The sequence below is a fragment of the Lutjanus erythropterus genome, chromosome 1 (assembly GCF_056507025.1).
Source record: "Lutjanus erythropterus isolate fLutEry1 chromosome 1, fLutEry1.hap2, whole genome shotgun sequence".
Taxonomy (NCBI): domain Eukaryota; kingdom Metazoa; phylum Chordata; class Actinopteri; order Lutjaniformes; family Lutjanidae; genus Lutjanus; species Lutjanus erythropterus.
This window is the reverse complement of record NC_139317.1, coordinates 29,103,483-29,126,734: the sequence shown is the minus strand read 5'-3', so window position 1 is coordinate 29,126,734 and position 23,252 is coordinate 29,103,483. Positions and strand designations below refer to the sequence as shown.

General features: G+C 38.6%; 2 protein-coding genes across 2 annotated transcripts; one reads left to right on the top strand and one right to left on the bottom strand.

Annotated features, from left to right (window-relative positions):
- Nucleotides 1–4,319: 4,319 nt before the first annotated feature.
- On the bottom strand, nucleotides 4,320–9,281 carry tfb2m (transcription factor B2, mitochondrial). The gene is made up of 9 exons (XM_084719143.1): nucleotides 8,979–9,281; nucleotides 7,381–7,564; nucleotides 7,060–7,151; nucleotides 6,746–6,899; nucleotides 6,345–6,493; nucleotides 5,949–6,038; nucleotides 5,134–5,190; nucleotides 4,899–5,047; nucleotides 4,320–4,768 (listed from the first exon to the last, which is right to left on the bottom strand). The coding sequence occupies exons 1-9, from the start codon at nucleotides 9,264–9,266 to the stop codon at nucleotides 4,579–4,581; spliced, it is 1,353 nt and encodes a 450-aa protein (XP_084575269.1). The 5' UTR covers nucleotides 9,267–9,281; the 3' UTR covers nucleotides 4,320–4,578.
- Nucleotides 9,282–9,912: 631 nt separating this feature from the next.
- LOC146333083 (saccharopine dehydrogenase-like oxidoreductase) lies at nucleotides 9,913–20,073 on the top strand. The gene is made up of 12 exons (XM_084719158.1): nucleotides 9,913–10,882; nucleotides 12,658–12,770; nucleotides 14,094–14,174; nucleotides 15,128–15,257; nucleotides 15,364–15,413; nucleotides 15,665–15,795; nucleotides 16,611–16,728; nucleotides 17,528–17,647; nucleotides 17,816–17,872; nucleotides 17,982–18,093; nucleotides 18,362–18,443; nucleotides 18,962–20,073. Exons 1-12 carry the CDS (start codon nucleotides 10,684–10,686, stop codon nucleotides 19,050–19,052), a joined length of 1,284 nt encoding a protein of 427 aa, XP_084575284.1. The 5' UTR covers nucleotides 9,913–10,683; the 3' UTR covers nucleotides 19,053–20,073.
- The last annotated feature ends 3,179 nt before the right edge of the window (nucleotides 20,074–23,252 follow it).

Sequence of the window (23,252 nt, the reverse complement as noted above, 5' to 3'; positions counted from 1 at the left end):
TACCAAAAACTCACCTGACTTACAACTACAGATGCCATGAGAGCGTTTTATATTGTAATCTTGAATATACACTGCCCCCTGATGGCCAAAGGGCGTAGCTATATTCAGTACAACTTTTATTTTTAAACTATTCTAACAGGAAGTATGTTAATATGTTTTTTTTTGTTGTTTTTTGGTTTTTTTAGTATGTTAATATGTGTAGCTTGGTGCTATTAGAATGCAGTTGTAGTTAGTCAATGTGCCCACAAGACATAAATTAACTATTACTTCAGTGGATATCTGTATATTTGTATCATAGCAACCAACGTGTCCCAGCTGAATGGTGTGTCTCCAAGGCGCTCTCAAGCTCTCCCAGCTGAGTGTTTTCATTGAAGCTCCTGGTGTTTTCAGCTTGGGAAAAAACATTTTGGTTGACAGTGGGCCTTAGGAGGGAGCCTGGATGCCTCCTTTAGGTAGAGTGAGACCAGGGACTAGTAGAGTCAAGACACTGACACATCACCTCACGTCTCAGCAGCTGTGTCAGAGACCAGAGATAAACTGAAGGTTGTTCTGAGTGAGGAGTGGGAAAAGGTCTCAGTGACTGAAGAAGTTGTTTTACCGCCTCAAGCAGAGCCCAGAAGCAGAGCTGAATTTTTGAAATATTCTTGTCAAATTACACTGAATCCAAATACAGCAAATGCAATGGGAATGTCTCCACCTTGTATTTACAGCAAGGATTGACCCTTTGAGGCTGCTGTAACTGATCTGTGTGAAGTGCTGAAGCCAGAGTAATACACAATAAAAACACAAGGTGATGCCAGTCGGAAGATGTCAGATTTCATTCCATATTCTCAAGTTTCAATCCATATATTCAAGGTCCATTCCATATGTTCAGACTCTGATTCCTTATATTCAAATTTCAAATCATATACATAATAATTTCGTAAATGGCATGCCATATATTTGCATTTTTAAATATTTATCATATTGTGTACACCATTCTGTTGTGTTCTGGTAGGGTGGATGTATACATATATTTGCTGCAACTTTACTCACTATCATTTAACTTTTAGACTGCACTATTGACTTTAATTTATGTATGCTGCTTGACTCTTGAATTTTACTTGAATGGTTATAAATTTTAGACACACACACACACACCAAACACACACCAAACACACACACACACACACACACACACACACACACACACACACACACACACACACACACACACACACACACACACAAAATAATGTCCTGAACAGCATGCCATAGCCTAAAATAAATAAATGAGGTTTTCACTAATTATTCCTGCCCTCCACATCATCAGTTCATCTGTCTTCTACAATTACATGAAATATATCAGCTGATATTCTTTGAACAGCATATCAACACATTTTTTGTAAAGATCCCTCAAAAGTGGTTAACATTTGTGACAAGATAGAGGCATTATATTTAACTTGTTGTCTTGTCCCAAATTATATCCAGATGATGAAACCATAAACTTTAACCAGCACTTTTAATGATTATAAATAAGTCTGCAGTAAAAGAAAAATGCAAAGAGAGCAAAATACATGTATATCATAAACCTGAATTAAGAAATACGGACTGACTATACACAGAATACACATAAGAGTTTGAAAATAATGCCAACCACAATAATAGTAATTATTTTCAGAAATGTCTCATAACCCCGTGTTTCATAGCATTAAAAACCTACTTGCTGAAAAAAAGAAGAGGCCCGAAATATTCTGGAGTGATGAACTGAATCTGGCCAGTCTGCAGCACAGATCAACTGAAAGAATAGAAAGTGTAGGTCAGCAGACTGGAATATTTTAAGAAAACATGTCTAAAAAGATTACTACATTAACTACATTTCAAATTGGAGGAAAAACTGTTGAATGAGGCCTAATCTATGAAAAGAGGTTTAAATCATGGTAGTCTGAGTAGTTGAGCGAGTAGTCTGATGTGTTACTTTCTGACCTTGCTGATGACCACATCCGGTCTCAGAAAAAGAAAAAACGTGACTTTTTCGTTTCTCTCTCTTACTGATTTTATTTTTTGTTATTCTAAATTGGAAATGAAAATCAAAGCATTTTTAATATTTCGCTTATCCCTTTTTGACCCTGAAAAGGAAAAAAAAATTGTATTGTATAACCACTCATTTTCTGTTTTTTAATATCCATTTCTGAATGGAAAATCCAATTACCAAAAGATACACGGACCAGACCCCCCATCTTTTGTTTGCTTGAACCACAAGCAAGTCAGAACCACTCACACCTATAAAAACTTCAGCATAGAAACACAATCAAAAACAAAAAGGACAGTTATTGTCATTTTCTGATGCAGTATATACATGAATTATGCTGTATTTTTCACCCCGAACAAAACAATCCAACTTTAAAAGCTACCTGGAATAATGAATAATTATAATAACATCTTGAGATTTAATTTAGTCTTTCTCCTGCCGTCACCATTACCGCTTTTTGTTTGAATGAAAGAGGGAGAGCTTGCTTGTGCTTGTTAGTGCGCCTGGATGATGTATTTCCACTTTTACATCAGTCCCATTTGAGAGGAGCTACTGTGATTGGTTTCTTTCTGTGAGGAACACAGCATGTGACCAACTGCATTTTAGAAAAGGAAAAACAGCAACAGCTGACTTCAACGATGTGCTCAGTCAAAAAGTAACAACAACCTTCCTAGAAATGTAGAGGACTCAAAAGTACAATATTTGTCTTTGAAATGTAGTGGACTGAAAGTCAGAAGTTTCCAAAAAAAACAAATACTCAAGTAAAGTACAGATACTCAAAAACTGTACTTAAGTACAGTACTCAAGTAAATGTACTTCGTCACTGTCCACCACTGGGTATAGTAAAGCTAATTTGGCAGTCAGGGGTATATTTTAATTAACATCGAAGTTCTATTTTAACTGATATTATATAATTTTGTTTTTAATTTATGTTAACCAATCCAACATTTATACGGATTAGTGCAAATTTATGTAGTCTTATATTCAAGTAGCCTTTACTGACATTGTGATATTTATTTGTTTATTTTAGGAAGAAAAAAGTTCTACCAGGGTATGATTAAGAAACATCTTTGAACCATTCCTTGGATCTCTTAGTACTCTTCAGGTTATAGAGGATACCTTTATGCGTAATAAACATTTGTCAGATTTACACAGCACACAGAGATGACACAAAATCTGCTGAGTTTGATGATGCTGGTGACTCATACTTCCGGGTAGCTGGGGAGCAACGGAGAAGCTAAGGTCGCAAAATTCTCTGGTGTCTTCTTAATAATACTGCTAACAATTTAATCCACTGCCCTTTCTCCAAGCTGTCCTGTTTTCATTTTATGGTGTTGACAAAGACAGCTGTGCAGTGCTTTGGGAATAACTGTTGCTGGACGTTGTGCAGACTGGACTCCTTCAATCCATCCTTGGAATTCAAGACCCACTGTTGAGCTGTTTAGAGTCACACAATCAGGTCTACAAATTGTCCTATTTCAGAATGATATTTTCCTGCAGATGTATTTTGTTACTTTGCATGTGTGGGAAAAAAAAAACGAATAACTCAGCCTTTCATGACATATGGGCACACTAATCCAAAAAACAAGAAACATTTCATAATATGCATATGACCAACCTAATGTCATGGATTTAGTCTGGCCAAAACACCCACACCTGTTAAAATAAGAGCACTTCCTTAAAAAACAGGGCAGAAATCAATTTATCCCCCACATTACATATCAAAATTCTCATTTAATGATCTGTTTCAAAATCATATTAGCCAAGCAGCTTATACATTTCATAACACAAGACACATCAGACATTTAGACAGACAGTTATGCACTCACACTGAATATACAAAAATATACAAGCCATGATGCTTTACAGTGAAAAACTCCTTCCTTGACTGTTGCTCCTCTGAGGATGACAGGTTGGAAAATGAAATGAGATACATGCAGGGTTGTGTTCTGTGAAACTGCTGTCACAGTGTACTGTGTCAGCAAAACTGCAGCTCTATCAACCATGTAGAGTATACGCGCATTTCAGAAACATGTTATCATCTGGTGCATCCATGAGACTTTTCATCATCTCCATTTATTCAGGGCTTCTTTTTATTACATGATTTAAAGTAAGCAAAAGACCTTGACCTGCAAAAAATGCAAATATGTTCATTACAAAACCTCATTTTCTTCCACTGACAATCAAACTAATCTCAAATGGTGGCCCAAAAAGAACCATTTCTGCTGCTGAGTTTTTGTCTTTACTCTCAACTCATGGGAATCCCATTTCAGAACATAGAGGCTCCTTTGATGTCATTCCTGTCAGTGCAGTTTGACCATTTCACTTATTCTCTACAGAAGTGTATCATGTCAATCAACATTAACATTTATGCTGTTTATTCTGCATGAACATTTAAATATTGCTATTTTTTTGTGTTTCTGTATGTATGGATTTTGTGTGTATCACCATTTCATTATATTATTCTTAGTTATATTAAATTATCATTACATTCTACTCATCTGTTTTTGTTTATTTTGTATTTAATTTCTTTAAAAAACTATACATGTGACCTATGTGCCTATATTTTAGCCCCAGCCCTCCCTCTGCGTGTTCTCCAGAATCTCCTCATAAAGCCAGCTCTGTGTGAACTCCTGACTCTTGTCCATCAGCTGGAACAGTTGAAGATACTCCTCTGGATATACGTGGCCTGTCAGTATGTCCTCCTGCATGCCCATCTCTGATAACAGCTTACTCCCACTATCTGGAGACCAGAGACTAGAAAAACAACACAGAAGAGGGAGAGTGAGCGAAAGAAAAGGGTCAGAAAATGTGTCAACTGGATGAAGTTAATAGTGTACTGTAGAATGGATGCATATAGTGTGGATATTGTGTGTGCACTGCTTACTTGAGTCTATCGATGAGCTTGACCTTCCTCTTTGCCAGACACTGTTTGACCATCATCAGCAGAGTGGAAGCGTTAGAAGGAGTGAGGCCTGCAGAGAACAGATCAGCCCGTGGACGCAGACGCACCAGGCACAAGTTATCGTTGGAAAGCTGAGGGGAGAAAGAGAAAAGATGTTGTTAAATAGACAATACCAACCAGCTTCACATTGCTGTTACTGACCTGCTCTCGTCCTTACCTTGCTCTTAGGGCTGGGTTTTCTCTGCCTTGAAGACACAAATGACTCCCAAGGCTCCTGCACAGACAGACTTGAGGGAGTTAACAGCTGAAAGACTTTCAGACTCACAGTCAACGTACCATAAAACAAAATGTCTCTCTGTTTTTGCTGTAAACAACTTTTGAAATGTCAACCTTACTGGTACGTGTTCATCCGGCTTTTTTCTTTTGACACTTGAAGCCTTGATCCTTGAACATAACCCTCAATTTAAATTAAGTCCTTCTTAATTAAATCACCTTTCTCGTAATTGATAGTGCATTTAGATTTCTGCTAGACTGCCCTGTGAATACAAGTGTACATCTCTCTTTGTGTGCAGCAAGCAGGAGAGCAAACAATTTTTTCACAGCAGTGAAGGCATTGTTTTTGTAAGCCAGAAAATATGGATTTTAGGCAGAATATTTAAATGGATAAAAACACCATGTAAATTTAGGAAATTACTACATCTATTTTCTTTCAATAAATTTAGAGTGTTGGACTTTACTATGGAGTTTGAATTTTGTTTGGATCACACAAGTTTGAAACAATCCAACGCAGCTGCAGCCACCACTGGGATCTAGTTCTACTTATTGTATAAAATATTAGTGTAGCCCGATCTTTACCAGCAACTGTGCAAAAATACCAGGGTTTCAACAAAATGAATGGACATGCAAAAAACAAAACAAAACTGTGCAGCATTCGAATATTGATTTAGAATTTGAATGTTAATGTTGTGAACAAAGCTTCAAACTATTCTGTACAGCCCTACATTTTCATAACTACCCTCCCTCAGACTGTACCTTGTGCAGCAGTTCAATATCACAGGCCATCTGCCAGAGGACGCTGAAGGCTCTGTAGTGCATCATTTCACCTGGACGGGACACCAGTTTCTGAAGAGAGAAATTATCAGATTATCATTTTGTTTGAGTTAACGGACACAAGTCTCCCTCAGCACCAGCTAGTGATTATGTTGTCAGCATGGATAAGACAATTTTCAGGGTAGTTCACCAAAGCTGATGATTACACTGACAAGTGCAGCAGTAAGTACAGATCTGAGCTGGCTTAAAGCTGTGTGAGCATAGGTATAACCTATGGAGTAGGAGTAGTAAAACAGACAAATACACACACCAGGTTATACTCTGTGATCAACAGATTAACTGCTACTCATGAGGTTAAAATGGTCTCGTTGTCTTTACCAGGTATTCCTTTTCTGTTATGAAGAGGTTGAGCTCTATTCTTCCATATCTGTAGACAGACAGCCGTTCAAACAAAGCGTAAATCATCTTCAGCAGCAAACCACGCTCATTACGCTGGGGCAGGATACCCACCACCTTCACTGGGATGTCTAGACAGATACGCACACAAATACGTTACCAAAACACACACTTTAGAGGGAGATTCACTTTACAACATGCAGCATTCATTCAGTTAAGTGATTTATTCCATAAAGGATCCCAATTCAATTCACTGATATATTTTGATTTTATTTTTCTCCAAAACATTACTGATTCTAAAAACTTTTATTAAAAGAATAGCTTATGATAAACCTGTGAGTTTCACCAATCAAGTGTTTTGTGTGTGTCTGTCTTGTTCTCACCATCAGTCCAGCTAGCTTCTGATATTCCCAGGTCAGTGAACAGTTTGTCAGTGAACATAGCAGGAGGTTTAAGGTTTCCTCTGCCAATGGGGTCTAGTTTAAAGTAGTCACAGTGAACCACTTCCAGCTGACCATCAAGATGACCTTCCAACTCCTACAACATGAAAACATAATTTAACTGTGACACAAAGAAAAAATAGTAATTGTAGAAATAACCACTGATAATTAAAATGAGTCATGTTAGAGGTAAGAATTGTTTAATTTCTTTGTAGGGATACAAAAAATCATCTGATGCTTAGAGATGTTTATGCTACCTGTAGCTCATCTAGGAAGAACCGATCCCCTTCAAGAGCCACAACTCTCTGAGCTCCAGCGTTCAGCAGTGTCCTAGTCAACACTCCCGGACCTAAGAACCACAGACAGTCTATCAATTTATTGTTGTTTCACTGACAAGAATAAAATGTTCTGTGTAAACTTGTAAATCATAAAAAACACACATTTTCCATTGTGGCATCAATAAATAATGTCACTCAATGTTTGTGCCAAATTAGATTAAACAAACTCGCCGAAGACACCAACTCCACCTCTGTGTTTCTCTTTTACTTAAACGTTGCCCAAATACACCAAATACATACCTGGGTTACATTCGAAGATAACAGTTTTAGCATCCTCAGGTCCTAGATGCTGTGTTACCAGTTTAGCCAAGTCTGGGTCCACTATGAAGTGTCTCATTTTCTTACAAGCCTGAGCACGGCGTACATTCTCCTCTACCTCTCCAAGGTCCAGGAAGTCATATCTACACAGAGGACGACGCTGGCCCTGGAGAAGGACATAAGTGCACATAGAGCGTGAAAACAATCAACAACAGATAAGTGAAAAAGTTCACAACAAATTAAAAGCCACTGTCAATTCTTTTCTCATTTGTCAGTTTGCTGCACAAACTCAAGATTTCTAACGTTTGCATTTTCTCCTCACGCAAAGTGGTTCAAGCCAGGAAAAGTTGAGAAATTAAACAGTATGATAAGCTAAAACCAAATAAACTGAACTTTAACCGTCCCAGAGGCAAAATTAGAGCACTGCAGCAGCCGACAGTGATAGCAAACCAAGCTACACCATGGATTCTGAACTAACCATAATTGTTTGGGGCAAAACAAATCGGCCTGGTCCATTTGGTTTCAAAGCCACACTCCACAGCTCAGGTGTGGGAATATTTTGGGTTTAAGCCGAATGAGAGAGGAGAGCCCGTCAACACAAATGATCCAGTTTGTCACTTGTTTGATTTTTTAAAAACAGTTATTTAAGTTCAATATTTGTTAACAGAGCCTGGAAGTCCATTTCATTTATTGTGTGGCTTTATTTTATTTATTCAAGATTTAGTTCACTGTTATTTTCTTGTATACTTGCATACATAACAAAAAACAAGATGCTGTCCCTGCCAGCCTATTACATATTGTAACAATTAAGAAAAAACATATATGGTAACAAAAAAATGTCCTTAAAAACAGTACAACTGAAGACATATGTAATACAGCAAAAACATTAACAATCCAACAAAAATAGAGTTGGCAGTTCAGTGCATTAAAGCACATTATGTTTTATTTATTCATTAGGTTTTCTTTTTTTCACATTTCAATTCAAATGTTTGAACATTATTAAGAATTGAACATCCATTTCTCTTTGAAAGGATGTACACGCATTACTACACTAGTGACACAAAACAGTCTTAAAATACTAATAATATTTTGTATCTTAAGTATTTCTGGGACAAAATACTGCCCAACAAAAGTAGTGATCATGACAGTAGTGAAAAGAAAGCTGGTAGGCCTAATAGAACAGACTCAGTATATGTTTTTACATCTCTTAACTAGCTGTAAGCCCCTGGTGATATCTTAGGAGGACCTGGGGGGAAACGTGTTTGGGCTGTTTTGCTTCCCCTTTTGTTACTATAATCAACACCAATGACTTGAAAATGGGTTAACAGCTATGAGCCATATGGGAAAACACATCATATGAATACCAGAAAAACATTTGCCACTGTTTCAAAACTATTTATAAGTAGAAACTTTCCCATAAGTTTACACTCCATTGATAAGTACAGAAAAAGTAAAGATGCAGAGACACCTGTAACCCCTAGCAGACAAGTTATGTATTTCATTAAGACTTCAAGTACACCAAGCTGCAGTGGAAGACTCCTAGTGTGTAGAGTCAAGCAAAGCTAGAGATAACTGCCTACCTGTAAAGCCACAGCAGACAGGCTCCTGTGTGTGAGTGCTGATGAGGGAGATGTCCTCTCTGGGCAGGGCTGTTGGGAGCTTGGACCAAGCGTGAGTCGACTGGAACCTGACGAGAGAGTGTCCAAACTATAGGCCCTTCTATGAAGAACAGGAGCCCCAGGAACACAGAGGCCAGAGGGAGCCACAGGGGCCAGCACTGCTTTGCGCAAACAGGATCTACCTCTGATGGTGTGACAGCAGGCAGAGCGCATCACCAGTTCCACCACTCTACAAATCTGGGTGGACATGGTGGACTAGTGGACTTGCACCTACAGAAAAAGAAAAGGGGAAGGGGATTGGGGGACCTCTTCAAAAGGCCACTGCCTAGAGGGAATGGGGAGGAAAGGGACAAGAGATTTTTATTTAATTAACAGACATTTGAGTGACATTAACAAACATCTAAACGTGTAAATTAGCATTCTTACTAAAGATACTTAAGTACCTTGTTGGATCCAAGCCAAACACTAGTCCAATATTTAACTGTGTTAACTATCGAATCTACAGGGTCGATGCGGTGAATAAAAACGTAAATGACAGGCTTCAGATGTTCTATGTATTCAAGTTAGCATCTTAATACAAAAATCTTTTGTCTGAAACTGAGTACAACATGTTCTTCTCACACGTGGGGAGGTAAAGTTCTTATCATTTGATAGCTTAACCTCATCCGCCTCATGACAAAGTCCTTCACCGTCTAAGCTCACGGACTTTGGTCATAAGATGTATAAAGATGCACAAAATAATCTCAAAAGTAATTTGTTGCTAGAAAGCCTTGAACCGTTTGATGATACCAAATATATCAAAGTTGTTAGCCGACTAGCTAGCCGTACGCTAACGTCACATGCATCTAAACTGCATTGAATGTCGTTTCATCGGGAGAAATAAAGACATACCTTCTTGCAGATTCTCCTATATATCCTAATCTGACTGCATCAGTGACTTGAAGGTGGCGGTTGTCTGTCTTTTCGTAGGTAAAACTCCGTGACATTGAGCCCTCCGCATCTCGACCCCACACAGTTGTTTTCGTAAATCTCGTGGTGTTGCGGGCACATCTGACTGTCGTCATTGACAGGCGACAATTGCGAGGACCAATCAGGAACAATCAGAAACTCGCGTACGTTCTGGCTGGAAGGGAACCCTGGATTTGCAAAACTCTCGCGACACAGATACGCCGTATCTATAAAGTGCATGTTGTACAACTTAATTATGTTTTATAATGTGACAACGCTGTGCTTAAAAATCTGGATGGATTTAAGGGAAATAAACACTTAGTTAATGTTACAGAAAGACCACGTATGGGTTGAAATGATCATTCTCGCGAGATCCTTTGCGGGTCTCGGTTTCCCTTCTACACACGGCCGTAGGTTGTCATGCTAACAGGCGAATGCTGAAAAATTAAATTTGGCATCAGTCACGCATTACTAAAATATATAGAATGTTAAAAAATACACACTTAACGCAACACATTTGCATGCAATTGTTAAATTAGCTGAAGTACCTGAAGCTAAAGTAGATAAAGACTTAATATGTCAGTATATTAGCATAAAGTTGCTACGGAAGTAGATAAAGAAACGCTGTCAAAACTGCACGCAGTGCTTCTCTCCTCTGTCAGTCTGTCAGAGAAGTGTAGGTGTGCTGGTGAGCTCCTTCAGTCTGATTGCTGTCACTATGGCCCGTGTTGAAACAACCTCCAGCAGGCCGTACCACCTGGTTATCTTCGGAGCCTCTGGGTTCACGGGACAGTTTGTGGTGGAGGAGGTCGCCCGGACTGTGTCCGAGGGACCGAAAGGGAGCCTGAAGTGGGCCGTGGCAGGCAGGAGCAAGCAGAAGCTGGAAAAAGTTCTGGAGCAGGCCGCCGGAGTCCTCAGTATGTATCTGAATAATCCCATTAGTGTTAAGAGCAGAATGTTTCTGACGGCTCTGCAACAGGGATATTCAACTGAAGTAACGTTAATGTCAAATGTAAGGACATTATAGTAGGAGAGCTGCGTTTTTAATCTGATTCTCCAAGAATACTTTGTATTTCTTATGCAAAAGGAAATTACTTAACTCCCTCTCAGGATGACTCATCTAACCAAGTTGACCTCGCTGATAGTGATTAGTTTAGTTAATAGTTAACAGTTTAAGTGAACTATTTTAAATAATAACTGTTCTTAAGAGCCGCAAGTAATGATACTGCCCCGTGAAACTAATTAATAATTATTCAACCAATCAGTTGGAAACTTTGTATCCACAAAGACTTACTGCGTCTACATTTGCTTAGTTAGTCAGCTGGCGAGGGTATGAAATTATAAAATATTTATAGAGGGTGTGCTGTAGCATGTAACTTGCCTTGATGAAATTGAAAGCACAATCATAGTTGATTTCTACTTGATACTGTAAATAATCAATTAGTATAATCTGTGATAAATCTATTTTTTGATGATGACCTTTATTTCAACAGTAATAACTGAAATTGATTAGTTAAAAGACAGAAATCAGGGCTGCTACTCAATTAGAATTAATTAGTTATTATCATTTGGTTAATTTTTATTAATTTATCTATTTGATTGCACAAAAATGTACATCACAGTTACTTAGGAGTCAAGGTGAGGTCTTCATGTATTGTTTTCTCTGACCAACAGATCAACAACAGAATATGCAGAACAAGATCTTCAGCAAATTCTTCCTTTCTGAGAAGCTGTACCAGCTGAATTAAAAAAAAAAAAAAACTTCTGTACACTTAAATCTGTGCAAAAAATCTTTTTTATTAGTGAGCTTTCTGTCAGAGACGTTCTTCAAGGTACAAACTTGAGAAGCTGTGTCCAGCAAACCTTTTGCGTTTTTCTTGATAAACAGTTTTTGGGTTGATTGACTAATCAATTAATTGACTTATCATTTAAGCCCCAGCAGAAATAGAAATATAATTCACCTGAATGTAATCAACATGTGGTATATATAACAAATATTTCTTGCTATATTTAGCATGCCAGTAGTTTTCCAGGTTGACGATTTGTATCCATGCAACACTCTAAACATGGAAAATTAAGTCTATCACCAGATCAAGACCAGGGGGATATTCTGCTGTCCTGACAGTGATGTGAGTTTCCAGAGGATTAGATAGTTATTTTGTTGTCCCCGCCTCTTCGGCTGTCTCTTCAGGGAGTGTACAACAGCTGATGGAACATAGCTGTTCACTGTGCTGTCCCCATCCATGACAGCACACACACACAGCTAAACACTAACAACTGCAGTTTGTCTTTTGAAACAGAAATGTGTCTTTTCTAAATAAAGCCCAAATCAGTTACAGTAGCACATTTAAAAACTTTTTATAGTTTTACAGGTTTTGTCAAGCATTTAAAGTGCATTTCACATTTTACCCAATATATCCTATACAGTACCTGTGTTCTTATAGCCTATTTCATGTTGGTCCTCCTTTATTAACAGTGTAGTTATTTTCACATTGATATTCAGGACTAATATATTTACTTTTCTAATATTGCATTTAAGCAACAGGAGGAATTACATACATTAAAAAATCATGAATATTTTCAGTTATGTGAACTATGAAGGCTGATGTCTGACAGCTGTATAGCTAGCATTTGGATCGAAATGTTGTACAGCTCCTTAACTTACAAAGTGTGTGTGTGTGCACGTTCACAGGTAAACCTGAGCTGAGGTCAGAAGTGGACATCATCGTGGCAGATGTAGGAGAACCAGACTCCCTGGCAGCCATGTGCAAACAGGCTGTGATTGTTCTCAACTGTGTGGGGCCTGTAAGTACACGATTCCACAGAAATATGTGCACATCTGTTTATTTCTCTATAACACACAGAAGTGACCCTGTCACATGGCACAAACTAATTTTTCCTCACACCATTTCACAACATTGGCAGTTGGCATCTCCCTTTAGCATCAGTGTATCTCACTTTTGTCCAATCTAGGCAATCTCTTCTCTCTTTCTCTACCTCTTTTGCTTTCTCTCTCTCTCACACACACAGAGCAGCCTTCATTTACACAATGAAGGCTACTGACTTACAGCACACAATAACTCGTATTGTATTAAAGTCAGAATGGAAAGTAGGTTTCCACCACTGCTTTGCGTCCTGCGTGTCATCCACGTTTTTGTTTCAAACCAAATTCTTCCACTGCTGTCACTACTACTGTTGTACACAGCAGCAGTTTGTCAGGTTGGTTGAAACTGAGGCACATAGTTGAAGCCAAAAAGAGATGGGCCTGTATGAGCATAAATGTTGAGAGGTGAGAAGGACCACAAAGTGTTCTGTAAACTACACATCTGACACAGTATTCTAAGGATCAGGAACAAAGATTGCAAGTTGGTCTGTGTAATATAACTCGAGTGTACTGAAAATCAACCAAATCTTTCAAAGACCACAAACCCAACTGTCACGAATCATACGACTTACATGTAAAAACATGTATGTATTGAACATGTCACAGCACAATGAACACGTTTAACAGGATTTTCTCAGAGCTGGATTGTGCAGCTGCAGTGTGCATCATCAAACACCTCTGCAGTGTTTCTGTGTTGGAGAGCCACTGAAGGATCATGTCTTGTTGCTGGTATAGCAATATCGGGGGGCCTGAGCAGATTGAGTGGTTGAAATATTAATACAATGGGATTTTTGATAAATAATCATCAGTAATGTGGACATAATGACTCACTGGGCAAATGCTATTAATAGAACAACCTGGCAAGTTCAGAAAATGACATGACTTTACTGTAATGCAGCCTTTACAACCAGGAAAATGCAACACTTAACCATATCACAATATAACAATATTCAAAATCTAAGATGACCTCTAGTCAGGTTCCATATCTAATTGCTTTACTGGTATGAGTAACACTGTACATATTGCCAAAGCAAGCATTGACTTTAAAATGCTATACATATTAGACTCATATAATGATACTGTTATTTATTGATTTATTCCTCCGCCTTACCATAGATACTTGCAGGTAAAACAGTGAAGAGGACTGTAGTTGATGGGGAATTAGCCATCAACCAAATCAGGAGAGAAAGGAGAAAAAAATGAAGCGGTGCATTCATTAATCTGTGTGTTGTGTGTGTCTTTAGTACAGGTTCTACGGCGAACCAGTGGTCAAAGCCTGTGTTGAGAACGGAGCCCACCATATTGACATCAGTGGAGAGCCTCAGGTATGTGTGCCTGTGGTGCTGCATTTCTATACTATACTGTGTGCACACTGCAGGTCACTCCTTCAACATTAATCAGTGCAGTAAATCAGTAAGTAAGAACATTAAAGGGTCTAGATAGGGCCTTTCATGGTTTTTGTGAGTTTGGCAGCCACCGTAGGTGTGTATGTGTTGCTGAGCTCTCCAGTGCCCAGGTACTGCACCTTGTCTCAGTTTTCCCTTCTTCCTTTTTCACCTGGTTACATTTATTTATTGTTACACCCCTCATCCTCTCCTACATGCTTGGAAGGGCAGAGTGAGTCAAGGTCTTTGCACTCTGCAAACTTACCATTAGATTCACAGAATCATTCACACTTGTCCTTGAAAACTTAAGCACATTTAAGTTATTTACCTCTCTACAGTATTCATTTTGCATAATATTTCTGACTTCAGTAAAATTATTAGGTAGGACTTTAAATCTTCTTTCTGTACTAGCATATTGTCAGTGGATGGATGTTGTCCTGCAGATCTCCTAACTCTAATCCAATTCCGTGTAGCTGTTGTTTGTGCTTGGATTAAATTGGAGACATGCTGACCGTCATGCTGTAGTCTATTACACAAAATTATCTCTTATTTGGTTGCTTGACAGCAGTTTTTCCATTTGAGATTTACATGCAGCCCAGTGATGAACTGGCGACTTGTCCAGGGTGAACCCCGTCTCTCACCCAATGTCAGCTGGGATAGGCTCCAGTCCCCCGGACCCTTCGAAAATGAATGAATGAATGAATGAATGAATGAATACAGATTTACATGCATTTTGGATCCTAAAGGCTCTCTGGTTACACAAATCAGTTGAATTTAATATATTACAGAATGGTCATTTATTGTTTAATAGGCAGACAAAAAAACATTTGTGTATGTGTTTTTCTTTGTGCTTGTACACATTTAAGCGTGTGTGTTTCTGTCGGTGTTTGCAGTTTCTAGAGGGCATGCAGTTGAACTACAGCAGCCAGGCAGCTGACAAAGGTGTGTACATCATAGGGAGCTGTGGATTTGACTCCATACCTGCGGACATGGGAGTCCTCTACACTCGGGACCAGTTCAAGGGTATGCACATGTTGATATGCTCACATAGACACAGCCAGAAACACACAGATGCATTAACAATGAGTCATATTGGCCTCTGCTAAACATGGCGTGTGTTCATCCACAGGGACACTGACTGCAGTGGAGAGCTTCCTGACTGTCAACGCAGGATCAGATGTAAGTAACTATATTACCCATAAAATCCATGCAGTGGACCTGCTGGTTGTTGGTCCTTGATCACCCTCTGTCTTCATCCTCTGCATATCTGTGCTGTCATTTATTATAAATAATTCTGCATATCTGTAATTTGTCTTGTTTTTTTTTTTATTATTATTAATGTTCTCCTTTATTCAATTCATGCTCTCTGACACCTTTTCCTAATTATTTTTCCCTTTGTATGTGTGTGTCTCTCTGTCCTCTTCTGTCAGGGTGGATGTATCCATGATGGCACGTGGCAGTCAGCTGTCTACGGTTTTGCCGACAGCCAGAAGCTCCAGAGTCTCAGGAGGAAGTTTAATCACAAGCCTCTTCCTACTGTTGGCTCTAAGCTTAAACGGAGGTACGCAGAGTAGTAATGCCTTTTTTTAGCCTTTTAAACTTTTTTAAAATAAATGTAATTCTTTACTTTTCCTCAAAAGCACGTGAGCCTTATTCAGACTGCAGGCAGGCAGGCAGACAGATTTGTGTCCAGACATCATCAACATATCTGCATGTGTTGCTGTGGAAACAACTTAGTAAATACATAAAGCTGGTGATGCAACTTTCCCACATGAAAAGAGCCTGAGAGAGAGCCTGTTCAGACACTTCATCTAAAAGTATCAGTAGACAATTTATTTCCGTGTTCTTTAGGTTGTCCTCCAGACTTTTCTACTAGCAGCATGGATTCAACAATGCTGTTCTGATGCACTTCTGTCAATCTGGATTTGAAATTGTTGTGTTTGAGTGATGCAAAAAAACAGTTTGAAATCAGATTTTAGCAGCCAGAGCATCTGGCCTGAGACGCATCGGTAGAAATCCGATTGGAATCATATTTTAAACCACTTCCAAATATGGCTTAGATCTGATTTGCAAAAATCAAATTTCATGTTTTTTTTGCTGTTCAGAGTTGCTAAAATCTGGCTGGATAGAATTTGGATATGGCAAAAAGGGATTTGAGCCGGCCATCTGAACAAGGCCAGGCAGTTTGTCAAACTTTTTTTGTCAAAGCAAAATTCAGAATATTTTATTCTCAAATGATGGGTTCAGATTTTTTTTTTTCAAATCTTCCAGTGAAAACCAAAAGTGACATTTTGTACTCAAAAGCCCGTAACTTTCATGTTCTTGAAAATGTTGTATTTTCTCAGCATGTGTTTCTGTGTTTGTGTCCATTTGTAGGGGAACATTGTTCTTCAGTAATGAGATCCAGCAGTATACAGTGCCCTTCATGGGTTCTGATCCCTCTGTTGTGAAGAGATCTCAACGCTTCCTGGCAGAGGAATATCAGGCCACACCAGTCAGTCTTCACATCCTGTGTTTATTTACCTCTAATGATTCACTAGTAAAATTAATTGTTAGCAGAGTGTTGGTGTAGAGAACCATTATGGAAACCCAAGTGAGTCTACTTTCAGTTTAGGTATCACAGATGTGATCAGTTATGCTTTTAGGTTTTGGGCAAAGCTGATTTTGAACTTGGCTGCTTAACTCAGGATTTTCCAAAGTCACAAGCATAGTTTTGGGAAAACTGTGATTTATGACAAAATTTTTAAAATGCTACACACTGCTATTTTGTTCCAAAGTGTTCTGTTATTTCTATTGGACATGACATTTTGATTACATGGGGTATCTGTCCTCCCTTCTCTGTTTTTTAAATTATTTTTATAAACATTTGATGGTGTTACTTGTAGTCAAGAAAATCATCCCCACCCATCCCTCTCATTATTTTGACTGTTGAAAGTAATTTACATGTGACTTTAAGGCCCAATTCCATCCCAGCCTTTACACCTCCGACTCCATGACGGATTATAACTCCGTGTGGAGTCTCACTTGGAGCTGTGAGTGGCCTCTTATTTAAAGGGGGACAGTATAAAAACACAGGCAAGCTTTGGGATGCCCTCACCTTTCTCAACAGAAACAGGAACATTTGTCAGAAAGGATATTGTACAAAGACTAATTGGTTTGGAATGACACTTAAAGTGGTGGACTGGAATTGGGCCTAAAATTCATCACAGTGTGCAGAAGACTTTGTCATCAGTCTTGTTTTCCAGTTCTCCATGTTTATGGAGCATTAAATATTCTGCTATTGCTAATTTCAGGTTCAGTATGGTGCATATGCAGGAATAGGAGGTATCGGGAACATTATCAAGCTGATGTTTGCCGGCATGATGTTCTGGTTCTTAGTCAAGTTCAGTTTTGGACGCAACCTGCTCACCAAGGTAAACAAACACAGCATGCATAAATACACAACATCACACAAATTAAATGTCACAACTGACTCAATATTCTATCTATTAATGAATCAAAGAAGTCAGAGTAATACATGCTGTGTGCTGGGAAATGTTCTGGTGCTTATGTCTGTCTGTTGTTTGTGCCCACTTTCTCAGTACCCAGAGTTCTTCTCCTTCGGACTCTTCACTAAGGCTGGACCAAGCAGAAAGCAGGTAAGGTGCTGCCAGAACAGAAAATATGTCAGGATTTTCTCATTAATAAGAAAAGAAAATAAGAAAATCCATCTGATATGTGATATGGGTGTGTCCATGTGTGTTTTAGATGGAGGCTTCATCTTTCCAGTTTGCCCTCTATGGGGAGGGTTACACAGAGGGACAGGACCCCTCCCAGGGAAAACCTAACAGCAAGATCCGTACACTGGTTCAGGGACCAGGTAAATGGAAGTTTAAAATTCCAGTTAACAATACAGGCTTTTGTCCTTGATGAGTGAAAATAAAGATACCCTCCTAAAGTATTGGCTTTAGTCTCTATGTTTGTCCTGGGAAGACACATTAGATTAAGAGAAAGTGGTGATATTGCAGATTGTATTTAAATATGACTCTTGTTATCAACTGTTGCTTGTTTGACAAGGCCAGTCAGGCCTGTTCCACACTTTTCTTGATGTGTCTAATGGTTATTTACTTGTCTCTGTTATTATTCAGAGTGTGGATATGTGGCCACGCCCATTGCCATGGTACAGGCTGCTCTGACAGTCCTCAACGAGCCCACGGCTTTGCCCAAGAAGTGAGTTATCACATCCCAAATGTTCTGCCTGACCTAGAAATGATTTTACACCCAAGTACAAATACACAACACAGACACAACATGAACAAAATCAATTATCTAGGATGAGCCAATGTGAGATTTGGGCCACAAATTAAGATTATTGAAATTTCCAGGTTCCAGCCCACAGGTTTTCTGAGAATTATTATTATTATTATTATTATTATTATTATTATTATTATTATTATTATTATTATTATTATTATTATTATTATTATTATTGTGAAACGGGCATTAACCCTTAGTCTCAAAGGAACTGGGTGATTGGTAAACAATAAAGCCATTTGATGTTCTTTTAGGAAGTGAGAGTGAGCATATTTTCAGGTTTTATGTCAATAAATGCACAAGCCAGAAGAAAAATAGTATAGGCATAGTAATTTAAAATTCATTAATTCCATGAATGTCGCTTGATCCTGAGAGTTGGGTGTAAAATCAGTTTTGTTTTTAATTAAATTCTTATTTTTGTCCCTCATTTCCAGGGGAGGAGTTTACACTCCAGGAGCTGCCTTTGGAAAAACCACACTGATTGACCGCCTCAACAAACACGGCATCCAGTTCTCTGTCATCTAAAGTTTCATTACTACAGGTTTTTCTCAGCACTTACTAATATGCACAATAACAACTGGGAAGTGTCTAACTTTAGAAGAGCGCCATCTCATCACGAGAGCCTCGACTAGAGGTGGAGACTGCTCAGATTAAGTTCTAATGAAAATTTTGATGGTTTGCATTTATCCTTCTCATTTGGTCAGAAACCTGCCGGTCTCCCTTTGGCTTGAATGTAATATTAACCCTCTGCTAGTAAGACAAATAGCACAACTGCGGGACAGTAATAAAATGGCCCACCGCTGACATGATAATTGCTAATGAAAGAAGAATTCTGAACAGGATTTGGTTTGATTCATGTCTTTCAATACAGATACTGAAAGAAAAAATTCGGATTTGTACCTACAGTTATAATTTGATAAATGTGTTGACAAAAAAAAAACTGACCTGAAAATACTGTCATTTGTACAGTAGTTATAAATGCACAAGGACATTACTCAGCAAGTAGCACTAACATGGTAGCTCTACGTTTGTTGTTCTGGTTCAGTGGAGTAAAGCTGTCAAATGAGAATAGAAACCTGCTGTGCTTGTGCACGTACATGCTTGCCTTTCCTGGCCTGGCCTGTTACCAAAGCTCCTGATTGCTCTGTTTTTGACTGACTGATATTAAGACCATCACTCAATTATCTTTCAATCTTTGTACGTTGTAGATGAAGTTGCAACAATTCACTTATTCAAACGTTTGCTTTTGAGTCAGAAAATGCATAAAGTTGTTTGTGCACAAAACGGCATGAGGTACTGTATGAAACTGAACGGATCCTCTCAGCTGTTTAATTAAGAAGTGTGTGAAAGGTTTGAGGGTTTTTTTTCCTATGGCTGGAATGGTTTCATCCACAAATTTATGTTGTTGATCTTAGTCCAGATTTTTTTTTTTTAACATTTGAGTGTTTGAGCATGATGTGCACGTGATGCGCAGTGTTTTGATGGTTTGTCTTGGTGTGCTTTGCTTTGTACGGCCTCTGAAATAAAGCCAACTCTGCTAATAGAACTACATCTTGTGTCTCTTTCACACAACTTTACAGAAACATCTTTCAAATATTTTAGGGAGAGGTTGTCCAATTCTTGTTACTGATCTACTTTAAACTCCCAACTCAAATAAATGAATGTTCTTAGTAGAATGCAGATCTTCAACTTTTTTTTATCAGTAACTGTAACTTAATTACATATAATTCTCAGTAACTGTAACAGATTAGAATAACATTTATTTTGTAATTTAATTACATATAACTAGTTGCATGTAACCTATCAGACATTTGTGAGAAATTCTGACATAACTAGTGTATGAATTCTTGAGTTATCTATATGAGTTATATATTATATCTATTTTTTAAAAAGTTGTGACTTTTTACAAAATATATTTGGAGGGGGGAGCAGCATGATTGTCATTAATTTATTTGTTGGAAATAAGTTGTGCCTTTATTTGGAAAATATATATGTTATGAAAATGACTGAGTCATGAATGGCTGCAGAATTAAAAAAAAAACACATTTTGAATATTCCTGCTTTTTGCAAATTTTAGACAACTTTTCCACTGAGAACAGTCATTAGTCAAATCAAGCTCATTTGCATGCTAAGAATTTGTTTTCGCTATGAGGACAGTTTGTGTCACAAGTCTTCAGCCATAAGGGGAAGCTGCACTGGTTAAATGTGAGGTGAGGTGAGCAGTACAGACAGCACTGACAAGGAAAGATTTTGAGAACGTATGTTGACAAGACAGCTGATTCACTCAGAGATTCACGAGGAGAATTTCTTCAAGCTGCTTACAAAATCTGTGACCATTGTTGACGCTGGAGGTTGTACAACCACAAGAACCACAGAGAAAATGTCCACAGGTCAACTGAACGATTCTCTTTTCCACATTTCAGCAAAATGTAAATTTCTCCAGCAAGATGACAGCGATGCTGCTCTTTCTATGATATCCATCTTATTGCTTTGTAACTTTGTGCTGGGCCTCCCAGCAAACACATGGGTGGTTTGGCTCATTTGTCATGGAAACAGAGAGCAGCTGGCTTCAGACATCCATCTCCTAAGTCTGGCTGTATGTGAGTTAGTCTACTGTTTGGGACTGCCAGCACAGCTGTACTGTATGTACAGCTCTGATGTCGGTGGTGGTCTTCTCATCCTGTTGATACAACAGTGGTATCTGTTGTGGGTTGGCCGGCCCGTATTTCAGAGCTCTGTCTGTGTGGAACGTTACATCGCAGTGGTCCACCCTTTAATCTTCATCAGGTAAATGCTTAAAGTGATTTTCTACATTTAAAGCCACATTTAAATAACAATAAGTAATGCTTACTGAACAACACTGTGCTGTGTGTCTGTTTCCCAGGTTCAAGCCCCTGAAGTACAAGGTGGCACAGTGCGCTCTGACCTGGTGTGTTGCCTTTTTGATTGTTTTGCTTATGTTAACAATGCAAGGGTCTAAAAACACTGGATTGACCTGGTTTGTTCCCACTTTGTGCATACTTTTGTACTGCTCCTTCTCAGTTCTGTGTTCTCTGAAGCGGCCCAGTCCAGGACATAGGGATGGGGAGCAGAAGAGAGGCAACAACATGAAGAGAAAAGCCTTCAACATAATTTTGGTTCACCTGCTAAGTTTTTTAATCAATTATGTACCAGCATTGATAATGCATTGTTTGGGCAGGCACATTTATATTTCATGTACAGTCACTGATGTTGTTGGAAGCCTGGGGATACTCTGTGGGCAAATCCAGCCCTTATTTTACCTACACAGGGCTGGGAAGTTACCCTGTATCAAGAAAGCATTGAGCTAAAGGTGAAATAGGTAAAAATAACTTTTAAAGTTGTGGTAGATATAAAGAGAAACCATAACGCCCCTGATTGCACAGTGCTACAAGAAATCATGTGTTAGAAATCAACTCTGACTTTATATTTGTTGATGAAAATACCTGTTTGGGGCTAAATGCAGTCTTGCAATGCAAGCCTCAGTCCAGGTGGCTGGAAATGTTGGCTTTGCATGTGGCCTGTGTGGAAGCAAGCAGGTGTTAAATCAAGACAAACACAGCTGTCACTGGTAATAATTTGCCTTCGCAATGTTTAGTAAAATTATTTTGTCATTTGTATGGTCACACAGTGCTTCTATGGAAAAGAATTAAGATGATCAATTATCTGATTCATTATAAGCACAGCAAATTTTGCGCACGTAAAATAATATTAACTCCTGCTTTAGTCAAAGCAGTCTTTCCTTCTGCTGAGGTTATTTCCTGTTATAGTTCCTATACATAAATAATGATGGTATCAGTAATATCCTACACTTTACTGCCAATAACACGGCCTTTTCTATGGCCATGAAAGAGCTGACCTAAATAAGGTACTGGTTCATAGTGGTAAAACCTAAAAGAGACGATCGGCTGTTTTGGTTTCTATGATGACAGGTGCTATTACAATTGATCTGTATACAAAAGAGTCTGACATCTTAAAGGGATGGTTTGAGGTTGTATGAGTTATATATCCATAGTCAGTTTATTACCTGGTAGTCAGCTTTCCCCCAGTTTGATTTTACTGGTGTAGGAATCTAAGCAATTCACTGCTGTGGACAGGGTTAGTTATATAAGCCAAATATTGCTCTCTCCAAACCAACCAGACTCCATTGGTAAAGTCAGTAATTTCATCTCATAAAACCCTGGAGTTGCTGGTCCGTTGTTGCCTCGATGGGCTAGTTTGTGTTATTGTGTGACTTCAATGAAACCAAACTAACCCCTCAAAATGCTAAAGAAACAAAATAACACAAACTACCTCAAGCGGCTGTAGACGAGCAAGGAAAAAAGGAACAATATTGTCAGTGGAGTTTAGTGGATGAGATAACATTATTCAGTTTCTTGTCAATAAAGGCTGTCTGACAGCAAAGTAAAGCATTGAAAATATGTAAATATATGTAAATACAGTGTACACTTAACCTTATATTGAAGGTTTTTAGGTGGGCCTTTTTAATGTGGCTATAATATGTTTTGTTGCTGACCACAGCATAACATTGCTTAGCTTCCTTCACCAGTCCTCCTACTGCTTCTCTGGGAACATGTCAACCTGTATCTACTGTAGGTAATACACTGACTATGTATAAGTTAAGTGCCTCAAACAACCCCACTTCCGACAGGAGTTTCTCTGTCCATCTGGGTGAATTCTCCTCAAATGTGCCCCCTCTCACCTGTG

What these genes read in the sequence shown, in the direction of transcription:
- tfb2m (XM_084719143.1), bottom strand. Translation starts at nt 9,266, where the DNA reads ATGTCCACCCAGATTTGTAGAGTGGTGGAACTGGTGATGCGCTCTGCC. An exon ending in TAACAGAAAAGGAATACCTG is followed by an intron (nt 6,039 to 6,344) that starts GTAAAGACAACG and finishes TTCTCTCTTCAG; the next exon opens with AAACTGGTGTCCCGTCCAGG. An exon ending in AAGCTCATCGATAGACTCAA is followed by an intron (nt 4,769 to 4,898) that starts GTAAGCAGTGCA and finishes TTGTTTTTCTAG; the next exon opens with TCTCTGGTCTCCAGATAGTG.
- LOC146333083 (XM_084719158.1), top strand. Translation starts at nt 10,684, where the DNA reads ATGGCCCGTGTTGAAACAACCTCCAGCAGGCCGTACCACCTGGTTATC. An exon ending in GCAGGCCGCCGGAGTCCTCA is followed by an intron (nt 10,883 to 12,657) that starts GTATGTATCTGA and finishes GCACGTTCACAG; the next exon opens with GTAAACCTGAGCTGAGGTCA. An exon ending in CTGGACCAAGCAGAAAGCAG is followed by an intron (nt 17,873 to 17,981) that starts GTAAGGTGCTGC and finishes TGTGTGTTTTAG; the next exon opens with ATGGAGGCTTCATCTTTCCA.